Below are 12,576 nucleotides of genomic sequence, written 5' to 3'. Positions count from 1 at the left end.
TCGTCAAATTCTGAAACAGTAGGTCAACACCTTGGCTTGATTTGGCATGGGCTGACCTTCGGCTATTAATGCGGAGTGAGTAGATATGAATTTGAGAAATAAATGCAATTTGATACTTGAGGAATCCCATGATTAAAATAAAAAAGAAACAAGAACCCACAATTAATGTAAATAGCCCTAGATGCTGATCGTCGTTAAATAAAATTAACTAACTAACTAACTAATCTTGCGTACTAACACTGTTTTGAGAGGGTGTATCAAGGAATATAATACTTAAGTTTTTAGACTTACACTGAGGACTCTTGCGACCCATGACCATAAAATGCCCTCCGGACACCAGTTTCATAATTTACACTGATTGATCGTGGAATATCCATATTAGGGTTAATATTTTCTTGGGAGTGTTGTTTAGTGCTGAGATCTTTAAAATTGGACTTGCCTCTGCAAAAGTAAATAAATAAATTGGAATAAAAAAAACTGATAAAACTATTTCATCAGCTTTTATGGCAGGAAAACAATACAGCCTGCAAACCACATTAGAATGAAGCACAATACCAACATGGTCTGACCTTCAACCTTGACATCAAATCTTCAAAGGGTTTTTTTTTTCCATTGTTGGTTTACTGGCTTTAATCCCTTTTTGAAAGAGGTTCTTTTATTGGATTTCTCATCTCAAGATTGTGCCTTAACATCTAAGCTGCTTGAGAAAAGTTGCTTGAATGGTAACTTGAGGTTACCACTTAACTGTACATCAACAGTAGTTACGCTGGTCACCAAATCTTGTTCTAATACTTTATTCTTGTAGAAGAGCTAAAAGTAATAAGATATACCCAAACAGCAACTTTCCATGTTCAATATTAACCAAGATATCGCTCTTTGAAAAACACAATCTTTGACGTTATCCACCGCAGTAGTGGTAAAAATCAAACTACATATTTACATTGTAAGTCCTTTGATAGGTAATATTTCCAGATTTCAAAGTTCATTTACTTTGGGAAACTTAAACTTAATTATTTTTGTTTTTTAAATTATTGGTTGAGCTGCACTGATCTAGTCAATAAACCAGTGCTGCAATTCACAGTCACTAGGCTTTTCCAGTTGCACAGGATTTTTTCGGACCTGATTTTTAATATGATTATTCTAACCTGCTCTCAGGCAGACTTGTTAGAGACAGTGAAAGAAACTTGAGTGTTTAAGTCAATAACCTCAGGAATCAATAATGCTGTTGTTATTAGCAAGAAAGCTGTACCACTACCAGGGTTGCCAGCCAAATTATTTTTTTCCATTCCCTGACTTTTCCCTGACTTTCCAATATTTTTCCCTGACTTTTAAGTATGGATCTGACGCAGTCTGTTAAAGTGAAATTGATCCAATTGATCCCGCAACGCGAGCCCGAGACCGCCCGCGCCTAATTCCACGAAAAATCAGAAAAATTCCTGACCAACACGGAAATTCCCTGACTTTCCCTGACTTTTCCCAGTTGATTTTTTTTCCCTGACTTTTCCCGGTTTTCCCGGTCGCTGGCAACCCTGCACTACTGTAAATTTTACAACATTTTGAGTGACAAAACGCACTTTGATCGGAGATCTAGCAAAGACTCATCACTAATACTTCCAGGATGACTGTTCAGTCTTTGAGACTCATACTCAAAGAGTGTACACGAGATGTAAAGGGTATCATTAGAAGAAAATTTTGCTTAAAAAAAGAAAAAGAGAGAAAAAAAGAAGAAGGAAAAGAGAGATGAAGAAAAGAGAGAGAGAAAGTAGTTATAATCTGCAGCAAAGATACAAAGTTCCTGCTGAGAATAGAGGAGTAATACAGTGTGATTTGGCTTGAGATATCACTCACCTTGCACTATCATGCTGAGTGAAGGAAGTCTTCTTGCCTCTGAAAGGCTCTGAAAATTCCCAATAGCCGGGCGGTTGCTTACTTAAATCTTTTCTAGCTTGATTTATTGCACTGAAAAAAAAAAAAGTCAGGAACAAACTGATTTAGTGGTTACATCATTCAATATAATATTGAACCCTTGGTTAAAAACGTAAACAAACACAGAACTTTGTTTCTGATTCACGCCCCTTGCGCCATGGTGGTAAAATACGTCCAAGTGTTTCTTACAATCAGAATTTTGCGTATTTAATGAGTCTTCAGTTGATTTATGACCAATCAACGACTAAATTTCAATGAATAAACACAAAAACCTCATGAAGAATTCGTACATGAGGTTAGATTAGTCTGTTTAGTTTGAACCAAGAGTTTGATATTATATCAAATGACATAACGGCTAAATCAGTCTATAGAGTGCAGCATAAAATTGGTATTTATTGATGACTGCAGAAAGAGTGTGATGACTCATGACTGTTAGAACAATAATGATTAGAAATTGAGGTAATTACATTCCTAATGAACTGAAATTGAAAAATAACTTTCACATAAATAGTCAAAATTTATCCTCCTGTCTAGTGGGGGTGAGATGTTTACTGAATCAGATACTAATAATCAGAGAATTATTTAATACAGTCGAGGATTCTAGATAGTGGTAGCCACCCCGGCCCAATCCTAAAAAACTCCCCCTAAAAAATGACGAGACCAAATGAATATATTTTACCTAAAAAGCATCACAGCAAATATGCAACTCGTAACAAAAACAGAATAAATGGGACAGAATTTTGGAACAAATTTGGTTTCAAAATGTAAAAAGTATATAATTAAATCATCTAATGAGCTGAACTATTGGTAGGTAAAGATAGAGTTTGAAGATTGTTAAATTATTGAAAATAGTTGTGGTGGAGCCTAAAAGTTGAAACTAAAAGGCACCTGCTAGATTTCACTATATTTAAAAATGATGCTCTATGAGATTTTCAGAGCTCAAAAACAGTAAAAAAAGGAACTTCCTAGGTTTCAACGCTGGAGAGAATTGGGTCAAAGAAATGAACTTTCATGAACTTCTAAACTAGTTTGCCGATAGAAATTCAGCAGAGCAGGGGTGCAGAAAAATTTTTTGCTTTCACATTGTTTGAGGCAGCCTACATATGCTTTGAGGCAGCCTACATATGCTTTGAGGCTGCCTTCATTTTGTAGCTCATATAAGACTGCACATTTCACAATTTTTTCTGCATAAAACACAATTCACAGTTTATTTTGCTAAAAGTAATGCACATGGCAATTCCCTTCTGAAAAAATAATGTACTCAGTAGTGTCAATCAAAAGAGGTAGTGCTGCCTTCATTTTTTTCCCTCCTTTTCAGGTGCCTTCACATTTCAAAAACCCTTTTTTGGTGGCTTTCAAATTTCTATTACCGGACCGGTCACAGAAGTTTTGCACCCCCTTGAGCAGAGTTATCTCAATGTTTCTCTAGATAGATTTTCACTTTCAGTGACTTAAATTACAAGGCTCCATTTATAAAACAGAAATTACTCTTGTGAGTGTCTCGGTTTAAAATTTTTTGTTCTGAACAGAAAGGAAGTTACTCTTTCAGTAATGGGGTAGCATCACATTCCTAAACTTTGTACAGGAATAATTAGATGAAAATACATACATGGCTGTAAAGTCCATATTTTCTGCCACAACTACCCACATAAAGATATAAATTGACGAGATTAAACATTCCTCAAACCATCATACAAGAGAAAATTTTGACACACAAGTCTCTATAGTAAATTAATGACCAACTTTTAAAGTGGTCTCCATAGTTTTGAGGGAATGCACGTAAAGAAAAACAAACCAAGGATTTTGATCCAAATTACTTATTATTTATAGAAGCTCTCTGAACCTCTAATTTTCATTTCTTGTCAGTTCGTTTTAGTGTTCTACCTGGCCGATTTTCATGACTTTTCCAGCCATTGACAGGTAATAGTCACTTAACTTGCTTGCTTAAATCAGATTTAAGAAATATGACCCAAGTTAAATGATTAAAAAAGTCCAAGTTACAAGTCAAAATTACATGATCAAGTTGTAAATTCTCCCATTTAACAATATGAATTTTCTTTTTTCGTCACAGTTCATTCTGAAGATCTACCAAGCGGATTTTCAAGATTATGGCAGATATCAATAGGACATAGTCCCTAGATGAGCCTCATTTATTCAGATTACGGGCTAAAAAAGGGCCTTAGAGGGCGCTTTAAAAGGCACCCTCTAGGGGTTGAGCTGCAAAGCGGCCAGGGAACATAGCCCCTCAACTTTGAAAAATAGGAAAATTAGAGCATGAAAGAAAACTTACTGTTGAGAAGAAAAATCTACAAACGCACGTAGCCTGTCTCCACCAAATTTCTCCTGTACCAAGGAGATAACTTTTGCATTACCATACTTTGCGAAAAGATCATTCAACTCAAGCTAGAAAAAAGAGAACAAGTTAAAAAAATTGTCATGCCTTCAAATTCGATCAAATATCTGCAAAACTGCATAGCATGGAATTTTCACCAAGAAAATTCATAAAATATATACTGATGAAGTCCGTTATGAATGTTTTATTGCCACAGGAGTACTTACATTGCCTGATGTGTGATGTAGTGCCTGCCTGTGATGACAGGAGTTGACAGCAGGGCGAAAATGAGATAACCTTTAATCTCAGCAAAAGAGACAGTTGCATGAATGCTTTTTGATTCCGGTAGGTATTTGAAAAATGAGCGAGTGTTTACTTGTCTATAATGCAATAGAATTATAACTTAGGAAATGATTTTCCGAGTTACAGAAAATCTAACTTCATTTGATGCAGAAAAATGTCATGCCAACAGATTTTACAATGTCACATGATATAGCTGCATACATTAAGATCATTGTTGTTCATATTTCAGAACATTCCTATAATTCCTACTTAGGAAATTTCTGGTGCTTCCACGTAACCTCAAGTGGCATGGTGTTCAAGACTGACAGCGTTCATGGTGAAAATACAAAGAGGTCGATGTAGTAGGAGGCATCATGTGAAATTTGTTCCTGCAATATATGTCAGTTACTAAAAGGATGGATTTTGTAACTCATGCTTTCAGCTTAAACTTGGTTAAATAAACAGTGGAAAGACAGGTGTTGCCTCATTTCTTACATCCTTTTGGAAATGAATTAAAATGAAACGTGCAACAACCCCATTAGATCATTTCAATTAAAATTCTGCAGAAAGCTGAAAATTTTGCCACAATCGTTAAGGATATTGACATTTGTCATTAATGTAAATACTCTGAGTTACATTAAGTTTCAGCTGTATTACAACTTCATGTTTTGCTACATCAAGTGCAAAGAAAAATGAAGATGTTAAAAAATCCATCCGAGTTTAAGTAAAGTGGAGGAAAAATGATTTGTTCTTGTTTGATCAGGATGAATATTATGATTATATGCAATAACAGTGATTGACAACTCATTTTTAATGCATTTTTTTCATTCAATTTTTGTCTTTATTTACTGGTTGAAAGGAGGTTATACACTTTTCAAAACAGACAGATAATAATACCTTTTTGTTTCTGCCTTATCAAAGTTTAAAGGCACGGCAAATAAGGCACACAATCCGCCGCGACCGACGCTGAAGCAAGCGATGAGTCGAGCAAAGATTCGGTTCTGTCGTGCCCGCAAATAAGCGGCGGATTGACTCCCTCATTCCGTCATATCGACCGGTCAGTTCTCCATGTTAACTCACGGGGGACGTGCTGTGTAAAATGAATAATTTACTTTTTCTAAGCTTCTTGCAAGAGGAAATAGAGCAGGAGGAGTTCGAGCAATTCACATACATGCGCAACTTATTTGGACGACAGCCCTCGAGTGCAGTATTCCAGGCGCGGAGGAGGGAAGGGACATTCTCAAATCTTATATCCTGTCACCTTATTCCTTTGCGGTGTCGGAGAAGTATTCGTTTCCAAATATCCGCCATAAAATCTTTCGATTTGAGGAGGTTATTCGACAACTCTACTTTCCATCTTTTTTTACTGATACACACCTCGAACAGCGCATGCGCGTACTAGCGAGGATCCGCGATCGGCGGACGCCGCATCGCGGGGTCGAGAGAGTTCGGACAGAGTATTTTGGAAATTCGTGACCGAAGGAGGCTGTGGCTTCGCCCCGATTTTTTTCCCCTCTCAAGGGTGATTTGTCCACTTCATCAAAAGGAAAATCTGTGTTTTTCTTTTAATCACCTCTTGCTGCCACCACCTCTTCCCGAAAAGTCCTTTCCTCCGTCCCTATCAGAAATACCTCAGTCCTACCACAATTACCTGCGCATTGCGGTATCGCGACATTTCTGATACGTAGGGACCATAAAGGCGGGATTTGCTCCCCACAGCGGGTGGACAATGACACCCTCTTCAAGGAATATTTTAGACTGACAAGGTAAGAGTTCGAGGAAGTGCTGAAGCTGGTGGGTCTCTCATTAGGGCTACCAGGGAATAACAGGCACGACTTGTGAAATCGAAACAAAATCTTGACGGATTCCGTCCCGATGTGTCCTGGATAGATCCGGGCGGAATCCACCAGGCGTTCGTTCCATTGCTTATTTGCCGTGCCCATGCAAAAAGTGTAAGACAGATTTTTCCGTCATCGGTCGCAGCGCATTCCGCCCGGCGGATTGCGGGCCTTATTTACCGTACCTTAAGATCAATTTTGTTCATTATTTTATACTCAAACGTTTAGTATTGACATATCAATTATTAGGTGAAGCCTGAGAATTCATTGTGACCTGTACTTCGGAGAATGCAGGATCAGCCTTACTATCCTACAGTCCATGAATAACAGTTCCACTAATTACAGGAGAACATTGTTGATTCAATTAGGGATATGCGAAGAGTGAATTTTTCAAACGAAGCAAATGGCGAAAAATTTAAGTCAATTATCCACAACTACGAATACTAAAACAAATAATTTAAGATGACTTTTTTAAGTGCGAAAATTTGCAAATAATACTAAAGTCAACAAATAAGTGTGATTTATTTTTTTTAGAATTTTCCATTTGCTCCTACACCTGCTTAGACACACTGACATGTTATGATAGTAACCTAGGCTGTTAAGAATGTGTTTCAAGATCCCCAGATGCTGGCTTGACTGTTCCTGCAGTCATGTATGCATTTCCAGGATTTAAAGGTAACGGGGCGGGCAGTCAAACAAGTATCTAAGGATCACCAGACACATTTAGTATTTTATTTTTTTCGGTCTTAGGTAATGAAAATGTGTTGATGAACTTTTCCCTCTTTCCGTCTAGGTTAATTAACTTTCGACATGTGGTACTCTTTGAGCAACCAAGATACGAGGGGCCAATTGCAAACGTGCACGTAGGCAACTTAGCAAAGTAGGTTAACATAAAGGAAGATCCACCGCTTGCAATGTCTTGGATGGAAGCCTTGCGCAGGTCCTTGCAACGTTTCACAATTGCCACTCAGAAGTTCATTACTTTTGACGGTGCGAATACTGAAAATAGCGGTTAGAAAATTCACTATTTGCAACAGCGCGAATATTCCCAATTTGCGAATGATGCGCGAGTCAGACGAAGCAAATATTCGCACAGCCCTAAATTCTATATTAATTCTTCATAAAAACAACTGCTTTCTAGTGACACTGAGTTGCAAAGCCTCATAAAGTACTCAGTAGAGATTCATTAAAAGTATATAGAACACGGTTAGAGCTCCCGCATCGTATGTTGAGACAAACGTCAATCTCCGATTAGCTCTGAATTCGCACCACTCAACAGGTTAATACATGTAGTCAGGTGGCACCACTGGTGAATGGTGACATAAACAATACTTTGACATTTGTCTCAACATACGATGCGCGAGCTATAAGATAGTTCATAAAATAACGTCAGTACCACATTTTGAGACAGGAAAGAAAAAAAGAGTGGAATTACTTACAAAAGTTGTTCCTGCTCCAATGTTGGAAATGACAATCCTCAAGTTGTCCATCGTTAATCAAACTATCAACTGGAACTTTTCAATCATGCAGCGAGATCTTTGAGTCCTGAAACAAAGTATTTTATTATGAACCAAAACAGAGAAGCGGGTAAGTCAGCTATGATCAGACAACATTTTGCAATACGGAACTAAAATTACCGGCTCAGTTGACAAAAAACACGAGAACCATTAGTTTCCTTGTGCGCATTAGTATTTTATGGATGCACCAGAAATTATAATTCCTAATTGCAAAGTGTCCAATTCAGGGTCAATCAGTTTCTACACAGTGAATTGGATGGATTTGACCCGAGCAGTCTGGCTGCATTTCTAGTTGCTTACATCTCTCAGCGCTTAATTTCTCTGAGTTAATAGGATTAATTTTTTCGAGATAACGGAGAAAATTCTCATACATGTCAAGTCTCTGTGTTGCTTTGTTTTCAGTTTAAAAAGTAACACATCAGTGAAAATTAGGCAATGTCTCCCATAGATAGGCTTATTCCAGGTGAATCCATCTGATTTCATTATATTTTGCAATTTAGAACTACAATTCCTGACCTAGTTTAACTGTCCAGCCCTAGGTTAAGGTGGGCAGAGTATGCACCAAAGACATAAAGACAGAGCACTGGTATCTAATAGCACAGGGAAGAAGTGATGCAGCTTTGGATGCAGCCCTGGTGCTCTGCTTTTGTGTGAGTGTGTAAATAAGCACAGGAATAATCCATGGCGGCACACGGAAATTTGATTTAAACTTGTACCCTTGATTTTTGCACATTTCTTGTTCTAAATTCGTTTTAAGTCACTAAAACAAACAAATAAATAAAGTTGGGACGGTGACTCGGTATAATACACCTATTTTGATTAGGTAACAAGCAAGGATCACAGATAAAGTTAGTTTTTCTTCTGCTCATGGTGGTCCTGCCGGTTCGAACAGGCCATTACAGTCCTAGATGACCATTACTCCCAAATGAAATAAATCGGTCGATGACAGACCAAAACAAAGGACCAAAAATAACCTTAAGTTAAAAAAATATATGTGGGTTAGTGAGTTTGAGCAACAGTCAACCTAGAATACTTTGTTTACACCATTTTCTTCAGTTCCAGACCAATATTTGAATTTCCAACTTATCCTGATTTCGCCACCAATTCTCTAGCCAATTAGAGAGTTAGCATGAATTAGCATAATTTTTTTCTTCTAGCTCTCTGTCTTTACGTCTTGAGGAATGGGAAATCATGGAAAATGCTGGAGTTCCACTAAAATGTATGTATACCCCTTATTTTTTCATGAATTGACTTGAATTTTTCAGGATTTATACTTTATGCTTTGAAGATTAACAATGCCTGAAAAAAATTACTTTAGCTTTGCTCAAAAAGCTTTAAGCTAATTTATCAAAATGAAAATTTATTTGGAGAAACTTGAATACATCCAGGCATAGGCCCTGGAGGACAGTGCGCCGAGCCCGTATGTGTGCGGGCGTACGGCTTAACAGTTAAAGGCAACATAAGTACCGATTAGTTTCCCTATCGTGTTTTTGAAAATGAGCCAGGAATTGTAGTTGGTAATTGCAAAATATAGCCAAATAGATGTACATACAGAAGACGAAAAAAAATAAGAATACACATTAAGAGCTTCTGTGTTCAAATGGTAGAACTATCAAAAGAAATGGTAATGCTTGATGACATGCATGTTTACAAGTGAATGCAAGACATTTTCACCAAACTCTCAAGGGTCTCAGTGCGTAGATGGGACTGTAGAGTTGCATTTAGTGAACAGAGGTCTCCAACAGCAGCAGATAAGAGCTGCGTTGTCAAGGTAAACTGTTTGGGACTGTTTAGAGACAGAATTGGCCGATTACAAACGGTTGACGTTTATAGAGTTCGTTAGAATTGCCCTGTGACTGGTGTTTACATGTGAAAACCCAACGTATGTACCAAACGCTCAACAATCTCAGAGGGTCAGTGGAACCATTTAGGTTGGATTAGCAAACAGATTAACAGAACGGAATTGGACAAGTTCACTTCAACAAAGACCTAAGTTTTTGGGATAGACGATTGTCAATTTCGAATGCAATTAATCGAAACTTTTTGATTGCAATTGTTTGAGAAATCGAATCTTGCGAATATTCCAATATTTTCGATAATCACTTAGATTCTTTTGAACTGTGGAACGTGGTACCGTTATTAATACAGATAAATGACATTTTTAACGAAGACGATCAGTCATTCTAGTGTGGAATTGTGGACGAGTTTTGATTGATAACGAGATTGACAATTGGGATGGACGGTTATCGAATTTGAATGTAATTATTCAAATATTTAAAACTTTCCAATTGCGATTATTTGAGGAATCAAATCTTGAAATTTCGAATACTTCGGAAGTGAATATTTGGATGTGATGCGATTATTTCCGTGCCAATGATATGAACATTGGATATACAATTATCTAAATATTCGACCATCCATAAGTTTACTTCAGCAGCACACCTCTACGAAAAAAAACCTAACCTAACAGAGGACAACATCATTGGATCAACAACTAGCAGTAACACTACAACCTACAACTTCAGTAGATAACACTTAGCAGCATCCAGGGACAAGTATGCAATTTCAGACTTGACACTCACATGAAGGGAGGTGGTACATATCCAAAATTAAATTTACGAGGAGTCCCATCCAATGGTCACACGATCAGTCTGATGATTCATTACTGGGTTTGGGAAGTAAGAAGAGTGAGTATCGACTAGAGCTACCCTAAAATGTTGAGAAATTTCACCAATTGGTTTCCCAAGTACATTAAAAACCCTGTATATAGACTCATTCGAAACTTGTTTGAACAATGGAATATCATTCTAGGCTGAAAGCACAGAAAGCATGCAGAAATGTGAATTGCCGACCGTACAGTCAAAATGGAATCTGGCTCTACTTAATAGAAAATTGTTGAAGATTTACTTGAGGATAGGATGTAGCTTGCTCACCGTTAATTGAATTGAATTACTTCAACGGCTAAGAAAGTAATTAAACTCCACCGCTTCGTCTGACCTCAGTTCAGTGAAGAGATGCACACATGGCGAGGGCGAGGAATGAGGAGGATTCTGGAGAAATGGCAGCAATGTGAGCGTGAGCTGTGATGTCAACATTAGCCATCGCCATCTTGCGTCGGTGCGTGCTAAATGGGTGCATTTGATTGGCTTTGTATATTGGCGGGATCTGATACTCTGTTTCGAAATTGAGGGGCGTGGAAGACAAGTTAAACCACTTACCATTTCAATATTTCCTATTCCATGTAACTGAAAAGATAATTTTAAAGGAGAAAAGCAAATGAAAACTGATCGTTTGGAATAATACTGAAAATTTCAGGTTGTCTAGCAGCCAGGAAAACAAGAAAAGTCAGGGAGAGAAAATGCCTATAACTGGCACAGTTCTGAACGGACCTGCAAAATTACAATATTTCCCAAAACTTTACGGCGCTTGACCTGTCAAGCTGATTGCCATCAGCAAAAGATATGAAAAAATGGTGTATTTTTCCTTCAAAAAACACACTCAAATCACCACGACATTATCTGTTCAACAGGCACCCTTTGGTTGAATTCAGTGCCAAAGGTGGATGGACTCTATAGTTTAAAAGCTTTTACCATACTGTTACTTAATTATATTCCATTTTGCCAAAAGGAATCAAGAGCATTCCAGTGTTGCTAGGATTGTGCAACTTACATTCTTTGCAATAAGATTACTAAAATCATTCAAAACATTTTTACAAAGACAACTTTCTTTTTGAAATTGTAGTTCATTAGGAGTAAAGATAAAGCTTTTTCAGAGTTTAGATGATCAGTTCATAATTGCAAGGTAAAAAAACTTGCACAATCTTATTGACAATGGGATGCTCTTGGTTCCTTTTTATAAAATACAATCCAATTTATAGTTGTATTCGATTTGAAATGTCTTCGATTTCTTACCTATTTTAATATTTAATTAGTTTTGTTCAGAATTTTTTGTTCCTTATCGGTAAAAAGGGTTGAGGACCTGAAAAGCCCTTGACAACAAATCCGAGTTTTTTGTTTGTTTATTTATTTATTTGTTTATGTATCTATTTATTTATTTATTATTATTATTAATTTAAATAGAGAAATGCTAAAATATGTTATTGATTGGTGTAAGGTCAGGCTTTGTGATACGTCAAGTTGTGTAGGCAAGCGAGCGGTATTCGAAAGGATGAGCCTCCTCTCGCCGAGTCCCTTCAATCTGTAAAGATGCAACTATTTTGACGCGTAAGTACAGCTTTCAACCAATCGATGAAATGAAGGTGAGCAAGCTATGCATCGCGTAGAACCAAGTTTTAAGTAAGCATTAGGCAACGAGCCGTCCTGCTTCGTTTGAATGTACAGGATAAGCAAGGATAAACCTTACACGTAATTGTCAAATACTCGATAATGCATACTTTCAAAATTTTTCACGCAAATTTCAAACTGTGATCCGCACGATTTCATGTTTATGCTAGTTTTTACTTTCTCGCTCCCCTAGGATAGAGGAAGTATTGTTATCCTCCAAAAAAAAAGAAGAGAAATTTGAAATTTCATCATTTCTAGACGTTTTAAGGTCCTTGAGTCAAAATAATCATTCTTGAAAAAATGTGTGTCCGTCCGTCCGGCGCCGGCGTCCCCTAAATCTGTGTACAGCCATATCTCAGAATCTATCTGTTCAATTTCATTAAAAATTTGCAGAGAAG

The 12,576-nt window shown here is 37.3% G+C and overlaps 1 protein-coding gene across 7 annotated transcripts in view; it reads right to left on the bottom strand.

The window, feature by feature from the left end:
- LOC109031053 (uncharacterized) overlaps positions 1–10,983 on the bottom strand; it is a 53,245-nt gene extending 42,262 nt beyond the window's left edge. For 6 of the 7 annotated variants that reach the window (XR_011899514.1, XM_072298107.1, XM_072298110.1 and 3 more), the window contains exons 1-5: positions 10,829–10,983; positions 7,818–7,923; positions 4,217–4,329; positions 1,849–1,959; positions 292–441 (exon numbers count right to left, since the gene is read on the bottom strand). Coding sequence is in view for 6 of the 7 variants with exons in the window: in XM_072298107.1 (XP_072154208.1) it covers positions 292–441; positions 1,849–1,959; positions 4,217–4,329; positions 7,818–7,868 (425 nt within the window). In the remaining variant the exon portion in view is untranslated. Of the gene's footprint in view, positions 1–291; positions 442–1,848; positions 1,960–4,216; positions 4,330–7,817; positions 7,924–10,802 lie in introns of all 7 variants that reach the window. The other variant, XM_072298108.1, reaches the window with a different exon arrangement.
- Positions 10,984–12,576: the final 1,593 nt, after the last annotated feature.

This window comes from Bemisia tabaci, chromosome 3 (assembly GCF_918797505.1).
Source record: "Bemisia tabaci chromosome 3, PGI_BMITA_v3".
Classification (NCBI taxonomy): Eukaryota; Metazoa; Arthropoda; class Insecta; order Hemiptera; family Aleyrodidae; genus Bemisia; species Bemisia tabaci.
The sequence above is the reverse complement of the archived record's forward strand: the minus strand, read 5'-3'. Positions and strand labels throughout refer to the sequence as shown.